General features: G+C 40.5%; 1 protein-coding gene across 1 annotated transcript in view; it reads right to left on the bottom strand.

The window, feature by feature from the left end:
* Positions 1–766: 766 nt before the first annotated feature.
* Positions 767–12,437, bottom strand: part of TENM1 (teneurin transmembrane protein 1) — an 840,514-nt gene continuing 828,843 nt past the window's right edge. The window contains exons 30-34 of the mRNA XM_050901608.1: positions 10,122–10,418; positions 5,595–5,982; positions 3,695–4,915; positions 3,062–3,204; positions 767–1,604 (exon numbers count right to left, since the gene is read on the bottom strand). Of these exons, the coding sequence (XP_050757565.1) occupies positions 846–1,604; positions 3,062–3,204; positions 3,695–4,915; positions 5,595–5,982; positions 10,122–10,418 (2,808 nt within the window). The 3' untranslated portion in view covers positions 767–845. The remainder of the gene's footprint in view (positions 1,605–3,061; positions 3,205–3,694; positions 4,916–5,594; positions 5,983–10,121; positions 10,419–12,437) is intronic.

Raw genomic sequence — 12,437 nt, forward strand, 5'->3', positions numbered from 1 at the left:
TTGGCCACCCCTGACGCCTGGCTGAAGCCCAGCAGTGCGGTGCCAGGCTGCACCCCTCCGCCAGGAAGATCGGCAGCTCTACGTGTGCCGCCGGACTCCAGCATAACCCAGCGCAGAGGGAAACCTCGGGAGAGAGGCCCCCACATGCAAAAGTAGATGCAACGTGGTGTCCATCACTGAGTGGCTGAGAGGTGGCTACGGCCGAGCAAAGCTAAAGGCCATACGGGATAGCCTTTTACTAACTGTATCCAATACAAGTCGGGTTTCCCAGGTTAGAAAACCCCTTCGATCATAGCTATGAGGAATGACATGTGCGGGGTTGGTGAGCAACTACAAAGTTTCCATACGCAGTCTGGTTTCTCTGTGCAATCCCTTGAACTTATGGGAGATCTCACCGGGATAAAAACTACCCAGTAAATACGGGTTGCAGAATCAGGCTCTGTAACCTTTTAAATAATTGGTGAACTATTAAATCAACAACAACAAAAAAGTCGTGTTTCTTTAGAAGAAGGCAGAGCACGCTGCTCTTTCCCCTACCCCGCAGGGATGTGCGGTGTCACCCCGGGCACCTCGCGCGCAGGCCGCGCTGCTCAGCTGTCAGGACTCTGCTTCTGAAATTTTTGAATACTGCCACACAAGAACTAAAAATCGTCACTGTCATCTCTCAAAGAGTTAAACGAACAATATTAAAATACCATCTTCTGTCACATTTAAAGGCAGTTGGATATGTTTTTTCCTCTATATTTATATATACAGAGTTCTGATCTAGAAAAACCAATACAATAAACCATTTTACGTTTAAAAACAGGCAGTCTTTGGTGACGCAAAGGCAGAGATTTTCTTTGTTACCTTCTGCCTATTTCACTCTGTCTCATAAAGTGAATATTATTGGCACTGTCAGAAAGTTCGAGATACTGCTCCACAGATAAAACAAAATATCCATCGTAGCCTTGTACCCGCCCAGTGCTTAAAAGCTGCTGTTTCTCTCCATCTGTCCATGCCCTAATACCTTCTTCCCCTTCCTGCAGCCGTCTCTGCTCCTTAGTCCAGGCCTGAGCCACGGCTCTCTGCCTGGCTACCTCTAAGACATGGTTTTTTTCTTCTTCCACCGTTGTTCCATACCGAACGTTAAAGCACAGTGCGCTGTGCTGGAGCTGGATGTCAGCAAAGCGTCTAGTCCTCCCGTTGATCACAGAAGTCATCTGCGACACTGTGACGTTGACGCCATTCTCCAAGATGCGTCGTCCTCCGGTGTTGCCGATTAGGGCCAAATCTTCTTCCAAAGACCCCAGCTTGATGAAGTAATGCGTGTCTCGGCCCTCTATGGTGAAATGCAGGTTCTCCAGGTAGTGAGCGTTGTTGAGGATGGCAGCAATGCGCCGGCTGTCCTCGTTAGCCACGCCTATAATGTCAGCTGTCACTATACCATCCTTTATAGCAAATTTGATGCCTTTTCCGAATACTGAAGGAATAGCTGCGAATCTCGGTTGCTTCACTCCCTCATAGCACTTGCCATCACTATACCTGGGTGTCATAGGAAGTTGATCCAAGGATATAAAGTTTCGGAGTTGCTTTTGTAGCTCACACTGAATACCAAGGATAGTCTGGAAAAGAAAATACCAATAAAGTTTGCAGATGAGCCGCCTTGCAGTTCATTATAGTGTCTCACAGACCCTACTAATCTCTTAATTGCTCAGAATGGATCTTCAATTTGTTTGAAAAACATCGTGCACATCTACAGAGCCTGGGTATATGCACAGGCTTTCTCATTGCCTAATGTATTGCTTTCTGTCTCTTGGACTCTTTCGTTTCTAGAAAACAAATGGAACACATGTTTATCACAAATGCTATTTTTTTATTTATTCTTCCTTTTTTTTCTTCCTCCCCCCTTGAGTTATTGTTACTCTAATGGCTGGTCTTTCGACTCTTAGGCATGGGGAAAGCTGAACTCAAAGCTGTGCTCTTTCACATGATTCTATGCTTAGTCTCTGTGCGTCTAATTATGTCTTCTGTAAAATAGCAGTAACAGTTTTTATAAAACATTCTTTAAGAAAAGCAGGCTGTGAAGGTCTCAAGACACTAGAACAATAGGAACCACGCAAGTACATCAGATCTGTAGATCTTGCTCCCCATTGAGACTAAAAAAACCCCTCACTCCAACCATGTATTTGTCTTTTAACACTATACCCATCACTACACTTCTTCTGTGCCTTTGTAATAGCTTCTTTAATATCTCAGTGACAATTTTACACGGATATGCTCCTACATCTGGAATGAGCTCTGCCCCTCCAGCCCCCTGCACTTAGTGCAGTCATTTGTGCATGGGAAAAGAAGTGTGTTAAATGCTACGAATGTGAACTCACACCACTTTATACTTCCTTTTCCTGACTACATTAGAGGAAAGGCACCTTTTGTCTCTCATCTTTGCAAAATCAGATTTCTTTGTTAACAGATGCTTGTATGGTCAAATGCAAAACATGAATGCCTGCTCAGAATATCGGTAGTTGGTCCTGTTGCAGTTACATTGACTGCTAGACCCTGATAGCTGCTGCACGGCTCTTCTTTACTGAAAGGAAGCCCTGGAGCAAGGCTGAGTTTTACAGACCCCCTACAAATCCATAGCAACATTTCTGTTTTCCTGCAATAACTATGCAGAGGTACAGACTCTATACCCTCAGTGATTTTGCATCTCTTGTGGCATCTTTGCTAACAAAGATGAAAATCTGCTAATTTTTTAATTCCACAAAATTTGTTGTAGCTTTTTCAATTTTCACACAAACACTTTTACCCTTTTGCCCATCCTGCCCCTCAAATTTGGACAGTTTCTCTGTAAACAGCTGCAAAGTTCCTTCACTGTGTTGCTAAAAGCTTCTCCTTAAAACTCTCCTCCACTCTGATGCCAGTACCTAATTGACAACATTAAAGTTTCTAGCGTTGTTAGACCATTTGCCTTGTCTGTTATGTTGAAAGATACAGTCACATTGTTTCCTTGGTCTCCAATATTTTCTAATAAAATGCCTTAATTTAGTATTAGAAGCAGCTGAACAGAGTTTTTGCTAACCTTTCCAGGATCCCACTCTTGGGTTTTTGTTTGAAGCTGTAGAAGTTCGTATGTTGTCTCCAAAGCTTCTATCTCTGGTTTTGGGAATCCAGGTAGTACGTTGTGCAACTGGAAACCAAACAGCTCTAGCCAACTTCCAATGTCTACAAAACAAGAAAAGGATGCTGGCAATAAGGCGCATAAATCCTAGAAAAAGTGAGGGTAGTCTGCAGAAATCCCAGCTATGCAGAAATAATGATTTCACATCAATTTATGTTTTCAGTACTGGTTACAGCATTTATTGTAGCAAACAAATTATTTGATTACAAAGCATAGCTATACTCAAATCAATAGTGTACTTTCTATCTATTTATAACGGAAGAAATTCAAATTAAGCTGCCTCCATTGTTCCCCTAATTTCAGCACTTAGAAAAGCAGCAGAAACAACTATTAATTATTTTCTTGGTTACCATAAAGGCTATAGAAAACAGATCAAGCTCAGAAAGATGTTATCTATTAAAGAAATGACTTTAATATATGTAAGATTAGAGCCAAACGGTAACTTTGGATGTACGCAAAAGATTTCTGGAGTCTTGAATCCATACCAGAATTCGATAAAAAGTTGTATTTTCATGAGAAACGTGTTACTTTTACCTGTTGTATACTTAGCAACGTCTTGGATTCTGCCAACTGGGTAATTATTTTCAAATGAGTAGAGATTAAATGGTTGTGGGACAGCATTCAGGTGTTTCCATATATGATGATTTGGTGTCGTCCACCGACCAGCAATGACATCATAGTCCCGCTGACCCAGATGAACTAATTTAGTAAAAGAATCATAAAGCCCTCCGTGAAAACCAATGATAACCTGGAAATCTGGATTAGTGTCCTGGTAGATCTCTCCATATGGGGTGTACAAAATTTCTTTTATGACTTGGCCCCGACTGCTAAATACAGCTAGAGGTGTTCCAGTGTTATCACAAGCAACATAATATTCTTCTCCGCTGCTTAATTCCATTGCAATGAGATGACCTTGAAGATCATAATATAGGGATGTTATTTCCGAGCTAGTATGATTGTACAAGTGAGTAACTCTTATTGGGTTGGAAAGATCAGCATAGAAGAACTGTAAGTGTTGTCCTAGGCTTGATTTGCTTGCAACTCGTCTTCCAAGACCATCATAACAGTATTGCACAGTCCAGCCAGACACTTTGTTGTATGCTTTGTTCAGCAGACCATTAGAATTGTACTCAAAGATCTCATTGCCTCTTTGCCTGAGAAAACCATCTTCGTCCATTTTATATTGAATTTCTCCAAGTCTGGTAATGCGATCTCTCAGATCGTATCTCAGAGGAGTGAGGCGCGCGCTGTTTCCATGGCTCAGCAAGTTGATGTTGCCATTAAGGTCATAGCTGTAGCGCCACTGGGTTTTATCGTTCACAGACACAGTCTGAAGTTGACCATCAGCATCATATTCGTAAAAATATCTTGTTATATTGGCATCTACACCGACGCGTATATCACAGATCACCATACGACCCATATTATCATACTGGATGGTCATCCAGTAAGCGATAGACTTGAGAATTTCATATTGTACTTCAATCACCTGACCACTGGCACTAAAAATCTTGGTATGTTTCATCACAGTGGTGGTTATAACTTGGTTTAAATCATAATTAATTACACTGAATTTTCCAAATTGTTCAGTCCTGCCAGAAACATCGACGTAACGGTACAGATCTATGGGAAGAGGCGTCTCGTTTATCATGGCCTGCATGCTCGTGACACGGAAGTTGTTATAGCTGTAGTCAAATCTGGCATTTACAAGCCCTTCTTCACTAAACCTGAAGATTTGGCGACCGATAAGCGGACCTGCCCAAAACAAACAGGGGAAAGAGGAAGAGCAAGAAAAATAATTAATTATGTCCACAGTATACTTACCCTACGGATCTAGCACAGACAGGCGATGAACTCAAATATACCCTTAAGCCTTATTGCTGCTTGACTGTCTCAGAAAATACCATTAACTAAGAATATGTTAGATTATTCTCTCACAAACCTTTATTAATGCTTGCTCTACAAAATATTTATATTTTATTAACATTTGTTTAAATGAATGCTATTTTATTCATAATTATGATTTCTATTTACTTACAAGATAATTCTAAACTAAATTTATTTTACATGGTGATTTCCTTCCTCATATAAACAGTCCTTTTGAATTTATGTTATATTATGGTATAAACAGGGAAACTTGAAAATACAAACAATAAAACAACTTGATTTAGTATTTAGCAAATATCCACACAGTGGAATAAAACCAATCAAACATTATAAGAGCTATTCTATGCCAAGCAATAAAAAGAAAACTGTATTTCAAGTGGGACAGCTATATATGCCTATGGACACAGACATAGAGATATACACACATATTTTTCTATTGAAACATAAAATATAAGAACTTGTAGACATAAAAATAATGGAATTTCATGCCAGACAAGTGCAGGATCAGGGCCAAAAACTTTAGCAAAGTAGTCACAGTTACACAAACCTGTTTGCCTGTATCTGATGGTACAGATGAACCCATCATGCATTAAATGTATTGTTTTAATAACCCCGGAAGATTCCTCATAGGTGAACGTGACTTGAGTAGTATCATAAAGAATCTCGGAAAGTCGGGACTGTTTGGTGTATTTGTAAAGGACTCTGCGTCCCGTCCCAGGATATAATGTTTGCAGAAGCCGTCCGTCTCTGGTGACGTCCTGTACGAAAGCCGCATTGCTGTCCGGAGGGGTATAGATGTTGCGGTAGTACCCGACGGACAACATGGTTTGCAAGGCATGGCGCACCATGCTCGGCATGGTGACCGAGAGCAGGTAGTCGGACTGGTCGTACTCAAAGATGTAGCGGCGCTGGCTGTGCAACAGGAGCATCACGGACTGCAATCAAACAGGAATGGCAGCATAAGTGGCTGATCAAGCAAACGATTATTCACCTAGTGAGTGCCTGAAGGTTAAGGAAATGCTAGAACAACCTTCCACTCTTGTAGTTTGCTCTTACTGCCTGTACAATTCCAAGTGAAGCTTTCAGCTCCAGGAGACCCGACCAGCAAGGTGGTACAAAACAGGAGGAGAATAATGGTAAGTCTAGAGATAAGGACCTCCAAACTGGAAGGCAGATGTGGCGCTCAGTAGCATTTCAGCCTCATGCTGACTTGCTATGTTGCTTTGAAATATTTAGGTCATCCTCCCAGGAAGCAAAAACAGAGGGAACCTCTTCCTCACACACAGGCAGAGCATCTGCACCAGCAGATGTTTCTAGGGGAGGTGGAAAGGGGAAACTTTCAATGGTGTGTACAAGGTGTTTAGCTTTTATTGGCACTCTGCATCTCTCTAGCACAGACCTACCCCTTCTTCTGTATGTCTTCTATTAAATGCACATTGCCCCAGAGGTCACAGTATCTCCACGCTTACAGATGGGTGAAAATGGTCTGCAGGTTCTTTGGTGTGACTACTTCTATCTCTGGTTTTTCATGTTTACAAAGAATATAATTTCTACACAAGTACTTGATATTTGCCCTGTGTTGGTTAATTGTGGCTGGTCAGTGAAATCTGGCTTGTTTGTTTGGCAGATGAATGTGCAAGCATGGCAGATATTTTTCTGTGCAAATTTAAAGTTTGGGTTCTGTAAACCTTTTCACCAGTCATGTGCAAAGTCACGGTGTCACAGAGTACAGGCCCACTGGTGAACAGTCACTGTTGAAACAAGCATCATGAAAACACAGAGTGAAAATGTATGGGGGAACCTTATAGCCTTCCTCCAGCTCCAGTAAGTGGCACGGCTGGAGCAGAGCACTGCACATCCTTGCCACACTGTCTGAGCTGAGACGGAGCGCTGACACTGCACAGTTCTTAACTCACAGCCCAAACCTACCAGGCACGTAAGCAAATTTGTCAGGCTTCTGCATGATCGAGACATAATGCAAAACAAAGTCTTATGAGGAGCAGTGTGATTGCTTTTTCATAGAGCACTGGGGAAGAAAATCAGAAAAAAAGGGTTTTTTTTCCTCTAAGCTCAAAAATCTCCTCTGCGAAGAAAACACTGAGAGCTCAGCCCTGCAATGTGTTAAGTAACATTGGCCCTAAGCCACTTTGCTCTGACAAATAACCCGAGTGCTTATTCAAAGGACCGAAGATAGGCTAAGCCTTGGCCATCCTCTCTGCCGCCCCAGCCGCCTGCCCTCCCAAGATGTATTCCTTCCTGCCCTTGGTGAAAGACATCTGTCACCTGTACGCAAGCCAGAGAGCACCAACATATGCCACTCGCAAGTTACACTCTGCCAACTGGTGACGACAGACCTTTACACCGAGCTTTTTCTGATCGCTTTATTGCTGGTCTGCCAAGCATTTCTAACACGCACAGTGTTTATTTTGTTTTCACCTTCAGTCAAGAGTCCCCAATCTGCAGTAAACCACTGGCTGAACTCTCTCCTAGCACTGATGTGACGCCTCTCTCTATATACTGCTCCCGGGCCTGTTTTTAAGCTGTCTGCCATTGACAGAGCATGAATAACAAGATCAGAAACATCTCTAATATAACTTTAGTGCCCCTGTGTGCCATTTTTACAGCACTTTGTGGCTTTTCCACTTTTGTCTGGGATAGTAAAAGGATAGACAGTACAAGGGTTGGAGACTTAGTATCCTCTCTAGCCTATTAAAGGATACCATAAAGAGAAAAAAAATTAATTCCCAATTCATCCTAATAATATTACAATAGATTTTTCAACTCTTTGTACAAATTGGGTTCTAATTGTTTTAAAGGATTTCAGAGGGTAGCTCATAAACATCCAAAAAGCTGTCATTTTATAAAAGCAACCAGAGCCTGGTCAACCACGTAATGATTGATGCCGCATGGTATATTGAGACAAACAGGCAGTGGCAATTACTTGGAGCTCTACTGGGAATACAGAGAAATGCTGAGCATCACCACTAGATGTCATTTCTGTCCAACATACAGACGCAGCCGCTCATCTATTTTGTCTGGTGGTAAACGGCAGGATTTTGGAAGCAAGCTTGGAGCATTCAGATTTTATAATACCATTAACTAATTGAGGAAAGTGACCAAAACAAGAGGAACTGAATCTCAGCAGTAAAAATTATTTACAGTGCTATTATCATAGTGCTTGCTAAACCCTAAATTATTGGGGCTAATTTTGGAAGGGGTAGAGATTTTTGAAGATGTACAATTAACTCATCAAGTGCTAAAAAATGAAGAATTAAACAGCTATGAATTGGAAGCAAACTATATAATTGATTTTTTGATAAAAGGAATCATTGGGTCTTATGAGGTTTCAGACAACCTTTAGCAATCATTACATAATTAACACAATGAGTTATTGACTTTGATGGAGCCACAAAATGATATCTCAATGTCTACTTTTGACAGTGAATTCATCTTTCTTTGGCACAAGGAACAAACAGTGATAAAAGTACATTAAATAGCTGGAAGATTATGTCCACAGTGTGTATGACTTTCAATAATTTTAATGACAAGTTACAGCATAACCCAAGCCTGCTGCTACCTGAACCAGTAATCTTTCGCCATTTGCTTCTACAAGATCAGGATTTGGCCACTTGTGCAGAATTCCAGAATAACAGTTTTAAGTTACGTGACTTTATTTATAAGCTCATCATAAACTAAGAACAGACAAAGTGGTTTGGAAAGATAAGAAGCATACATCTTGCCAAAATTACGGTCCATTAGGCCCAAAGAAAAAATAAAAGATTCCTCCAAAGGCATATTGCCCAAATATTTGAAAGCTTTACTAAACGCCTGTTTACTTGCAATTTGCAGAAGAGCATACAGACAAAAGAAGCCCTGACAAATTTATCTGAACGAAACTTCTGAAGCTTCTAGGGTTTGCCAATCTTGTTAACACGCGCAAGAACCATACTGCATGCAGACAAGGAAGGAATCACGTTTTTACGCATTCTCCAGTCTAAACCGTTTTTTTATTCTGGGTTAGGTTTAAGTTTTTTGAGGATCAGGCTTAAATACATTCAAAATAAGTACAGCAAAGTTTATCTTAAAAGTACACATTTGGAACTTTTAAATATGTAACTAACTTCAAAGTGATTGGATTTCCTGCGTGCAAGACCCGCTATCAGTTTTACCTCACCTGCCCCCTCCTAGCCCTTCCCTGTGGTTAACAGGTTCAGAGAAAATGTTCTGCAAACTCAGGGTACATTGGATAGTCCAAGATGTTGCTATTTGAAAAAAAAAAAGTTTAAAAGGAAACTGTTTGAATACAATTTCACACTAAGTTCTGAAAGCTTTAAAAATACTGATTGGCTTTTTGGTTTTGAGAGACACGATGATACCAAATGAGACGCTTCTACAGATGAGGGAGATGCTTCCTTAGGCTGTACAACACCTATTCCCCCATCTTGTGACCATTACCTACAGACATAAATGAAGATTACAATACTCAGGCAATTTAGACACGAAGTCACTATAAAAGCAGAGCAATAACTCATTTCACATTAATATTTCCCCCCCCAAATAGCCCTCATAAATACTGAAGTAATCGTTCGCCTCACAGGACCAATCCCTTTTTTACAGCGCAGCACTGAGTAGGTGCAAGCTTGTACTCACTGCCTCATAATTTTGGCTTAAAAGAACTGTGTTTGTGGGGAGGAAACAGTTCCTTTTCAGTGACTGTTATATTTTTGACTATGTTACACAGAGTGGCAACATATTTTTCACCAGTGAGAGTGTCCTTTGTTCACTTGGACTTGGACTGAGACCAAGAAGTCATTTCTACTTACCAGTTAAACAAATCTGAGGTGCTAATAACTTTCTTCAGAACTAAACTATGGCAGGTTTGAACTGGTAGCACATAGGTCTAAGCATGTCCGGAGACATTTTTATCTAGCTATGCAATTGTATGCATTTTCTGTTTAAAAAGTCTTAAATACTCTTGCAAGAGATAGCATTATAACATAGTTCACAATGTAATATCTATATCAAAACAAATATTTTTGCCTTGGTACAACAATCCACTTTTTAAATGATTTACCTTTTCTAAATATGTGTAACTCCATATTTTACCATCTGCCCATGTTCTGGAAATTATGTTCCCACTTGGATCATACTCCATTTTCTCAGTCCAGGTTCCTCTTTGGATATAGGTGACTAATCCAGAATGTGAATAAGAGATATTGACCTCATTGTACTTGCTGATGGGCGACCATAAAATTGGGCGTCCTGTCTGGTCATACATAATCCGAAGAGTGAATTTTCGATGATCATCATAAATCTTTCCTGTTCTGGTTACATGATCGAAATCAATGGAGAGCAGGTTTCTGTTGTGGGCCTAAACACAAAGATACAGTAAGGTAAGAAAACAATGCATCTTAATCACACACAACCCATATTTCTGTGTCAGCTCTAATCAAAACGTGCAACGGTTTAACATTACGATGGAGAATTTAGGCCTTATTAAAGACAAGAAAATAGAAAAATATTCAGATGAGAAACAGGAGGATCAAGAAACAAAATGCTGCTTGCATTCAGTATTACTATACTTTGCATTACAGGATGCTTCCTACTTCCATGTGCTAAACCCTCACCTCTGCTCTCACCTTTTCCTAAGTTTTTCTTCTTTCTTCGCAACTTTCATCTCTCTGTGGATGGACTTTTTGATTCCAGCCAAAGACGTGTAGTTAAGCCCCCAAACTAACAAAGATATCCTGTCTCACATCCTCTCTCTTAAGCTCTGTTAATGTTGACAGGTCAGCTACGGCTCTGGGATAGCCCACGCCAGGTCGCATACTGATGCCGCAAAGGGAAGAGCTGTGCTTGTAGCTCCCGAAGACCCTGCTCACCAGCGTCCTCATACTTCTTCACAGAACCACCCCAGTCCCAGAGCTCGTGAAAGCCAGGGGCAGCGGTGCCTGCTGCCAGCCGTATTCCTTGTTGCAGCTCTCTCGTCACATTTGGGACCTGCAACATTTGTTAAACTCACTGTGTCCGACAGACTAACAGAGTGGCTGTGCTACTATCTGTTAACATTTATGGTCCAACAGGAAAATGCAGAGGGCAGCCCTTCAAATTCTCAATCTGAAATCAAGTTCAAAGCTGAACCAGATTCATGAAGACTAAATATATTTATCCAGTGCTTTCATCATCTACCTCCTTACATCATTCAGTCACTGGGCAATCACTATTAAACCACATTTAAATCAGAGAGAGAATTTAGGGAACCAGAAGACATTGTTCATTGACTTGTCTTTTTCAGATCAATGCTCAATGCGCATCTACTGCATTTTATCTAATCACTTGTATTAATCTATTCCAATTAATAAATTCCTTACAGCAGAAACGACACCAGTGCAGGTGTTAGCACAGTGCACAGCACAGTGCTTGCTCCTCACTGAGACCTGGAGGCATAGCCGTGAAGTAAATCGTTAAGAATACCTGTTTAATAATTCAAGCTGGGATCATACGGTGGTAGTGATTAGCAGGAACATTTTTTTTCTTTCCCCTTTCTGTTTTTAGATACAAAATAATTTGAAAATCTAGAAGAAGCAGGTGTTCTTTCTTCAACTACCATTCCTGGGGTTTTATATACACACATGTCTAACTTTAATAGTGTTCATTTACAATAGCTGTAAAATACCTATATACCCCTGTAGACCGCTGTAACTATTACAATTTATGCTCTAATGATAGTTAAGAAGCCCAAGTAAAATGTGATGCTCAGTTCAACTATATTTGCTTGTATACAGTCTGCTGGATTAGGTGTATTATAATATATTTCTTTGCAAACTTCTTGCAATTTCTAAAAACAAACCCTCTTGGTGGTAAAATAACTGAAAAGCAAGCAGGGGATATACCCTGGCTCATATTCATTTACTGTCTATGTACATATTTAATGTTCTTATTGCTATTATTATTATTATTGCAGAATGCAGTTAGGAGAAAGGAAAGTCTTGAATACAAATTGCTTGCAATCTAAATTTCAGGGACGATACAACAAATAAGAATGAAAACGAAACAGAGGCAGAATTAGCAGTGAAGTGGATAGCAGCAGTATTTGAAAGCTCACAGAGTTAAAATAAGGTTTGGGTGGATGCCACTATTTCCTTTATATTCCACATTTTATGTCTCATTTGTTTACTTTCTTATATTAGATTTAAGTTAAATTTAACATCCTTCTCAAGGCAAGACAGGACGGTACATGGGCAGCAGGCCTCATTTCAATGTTGACACTGAAAAGCTGATTTCAAATCCCATTGGCTTCTTAAAGACGACTCCTCCAACGTACATACAATGTAGTAAGGAGCCCCTGTGAGAGGCTGGAGCTCATGCGTTCTGTTGCAAGCCAGGGAAA

This window comes from Gymnogyps californianus, chromosome 9 (genome assembly GCF_018139145.2).
Source record: "Gymnogyps californianus isolate 813 chromosome 9, ASM1813914v2, whole genome shotgun sequence".
Taxonomy (NCBI): domain Eukaryota; kingdom Metazoa; phylum Chordata; class Aves; order Accipitriformes; family Cathartidae; genus Gymnogyps; species Gymnogyps californianus.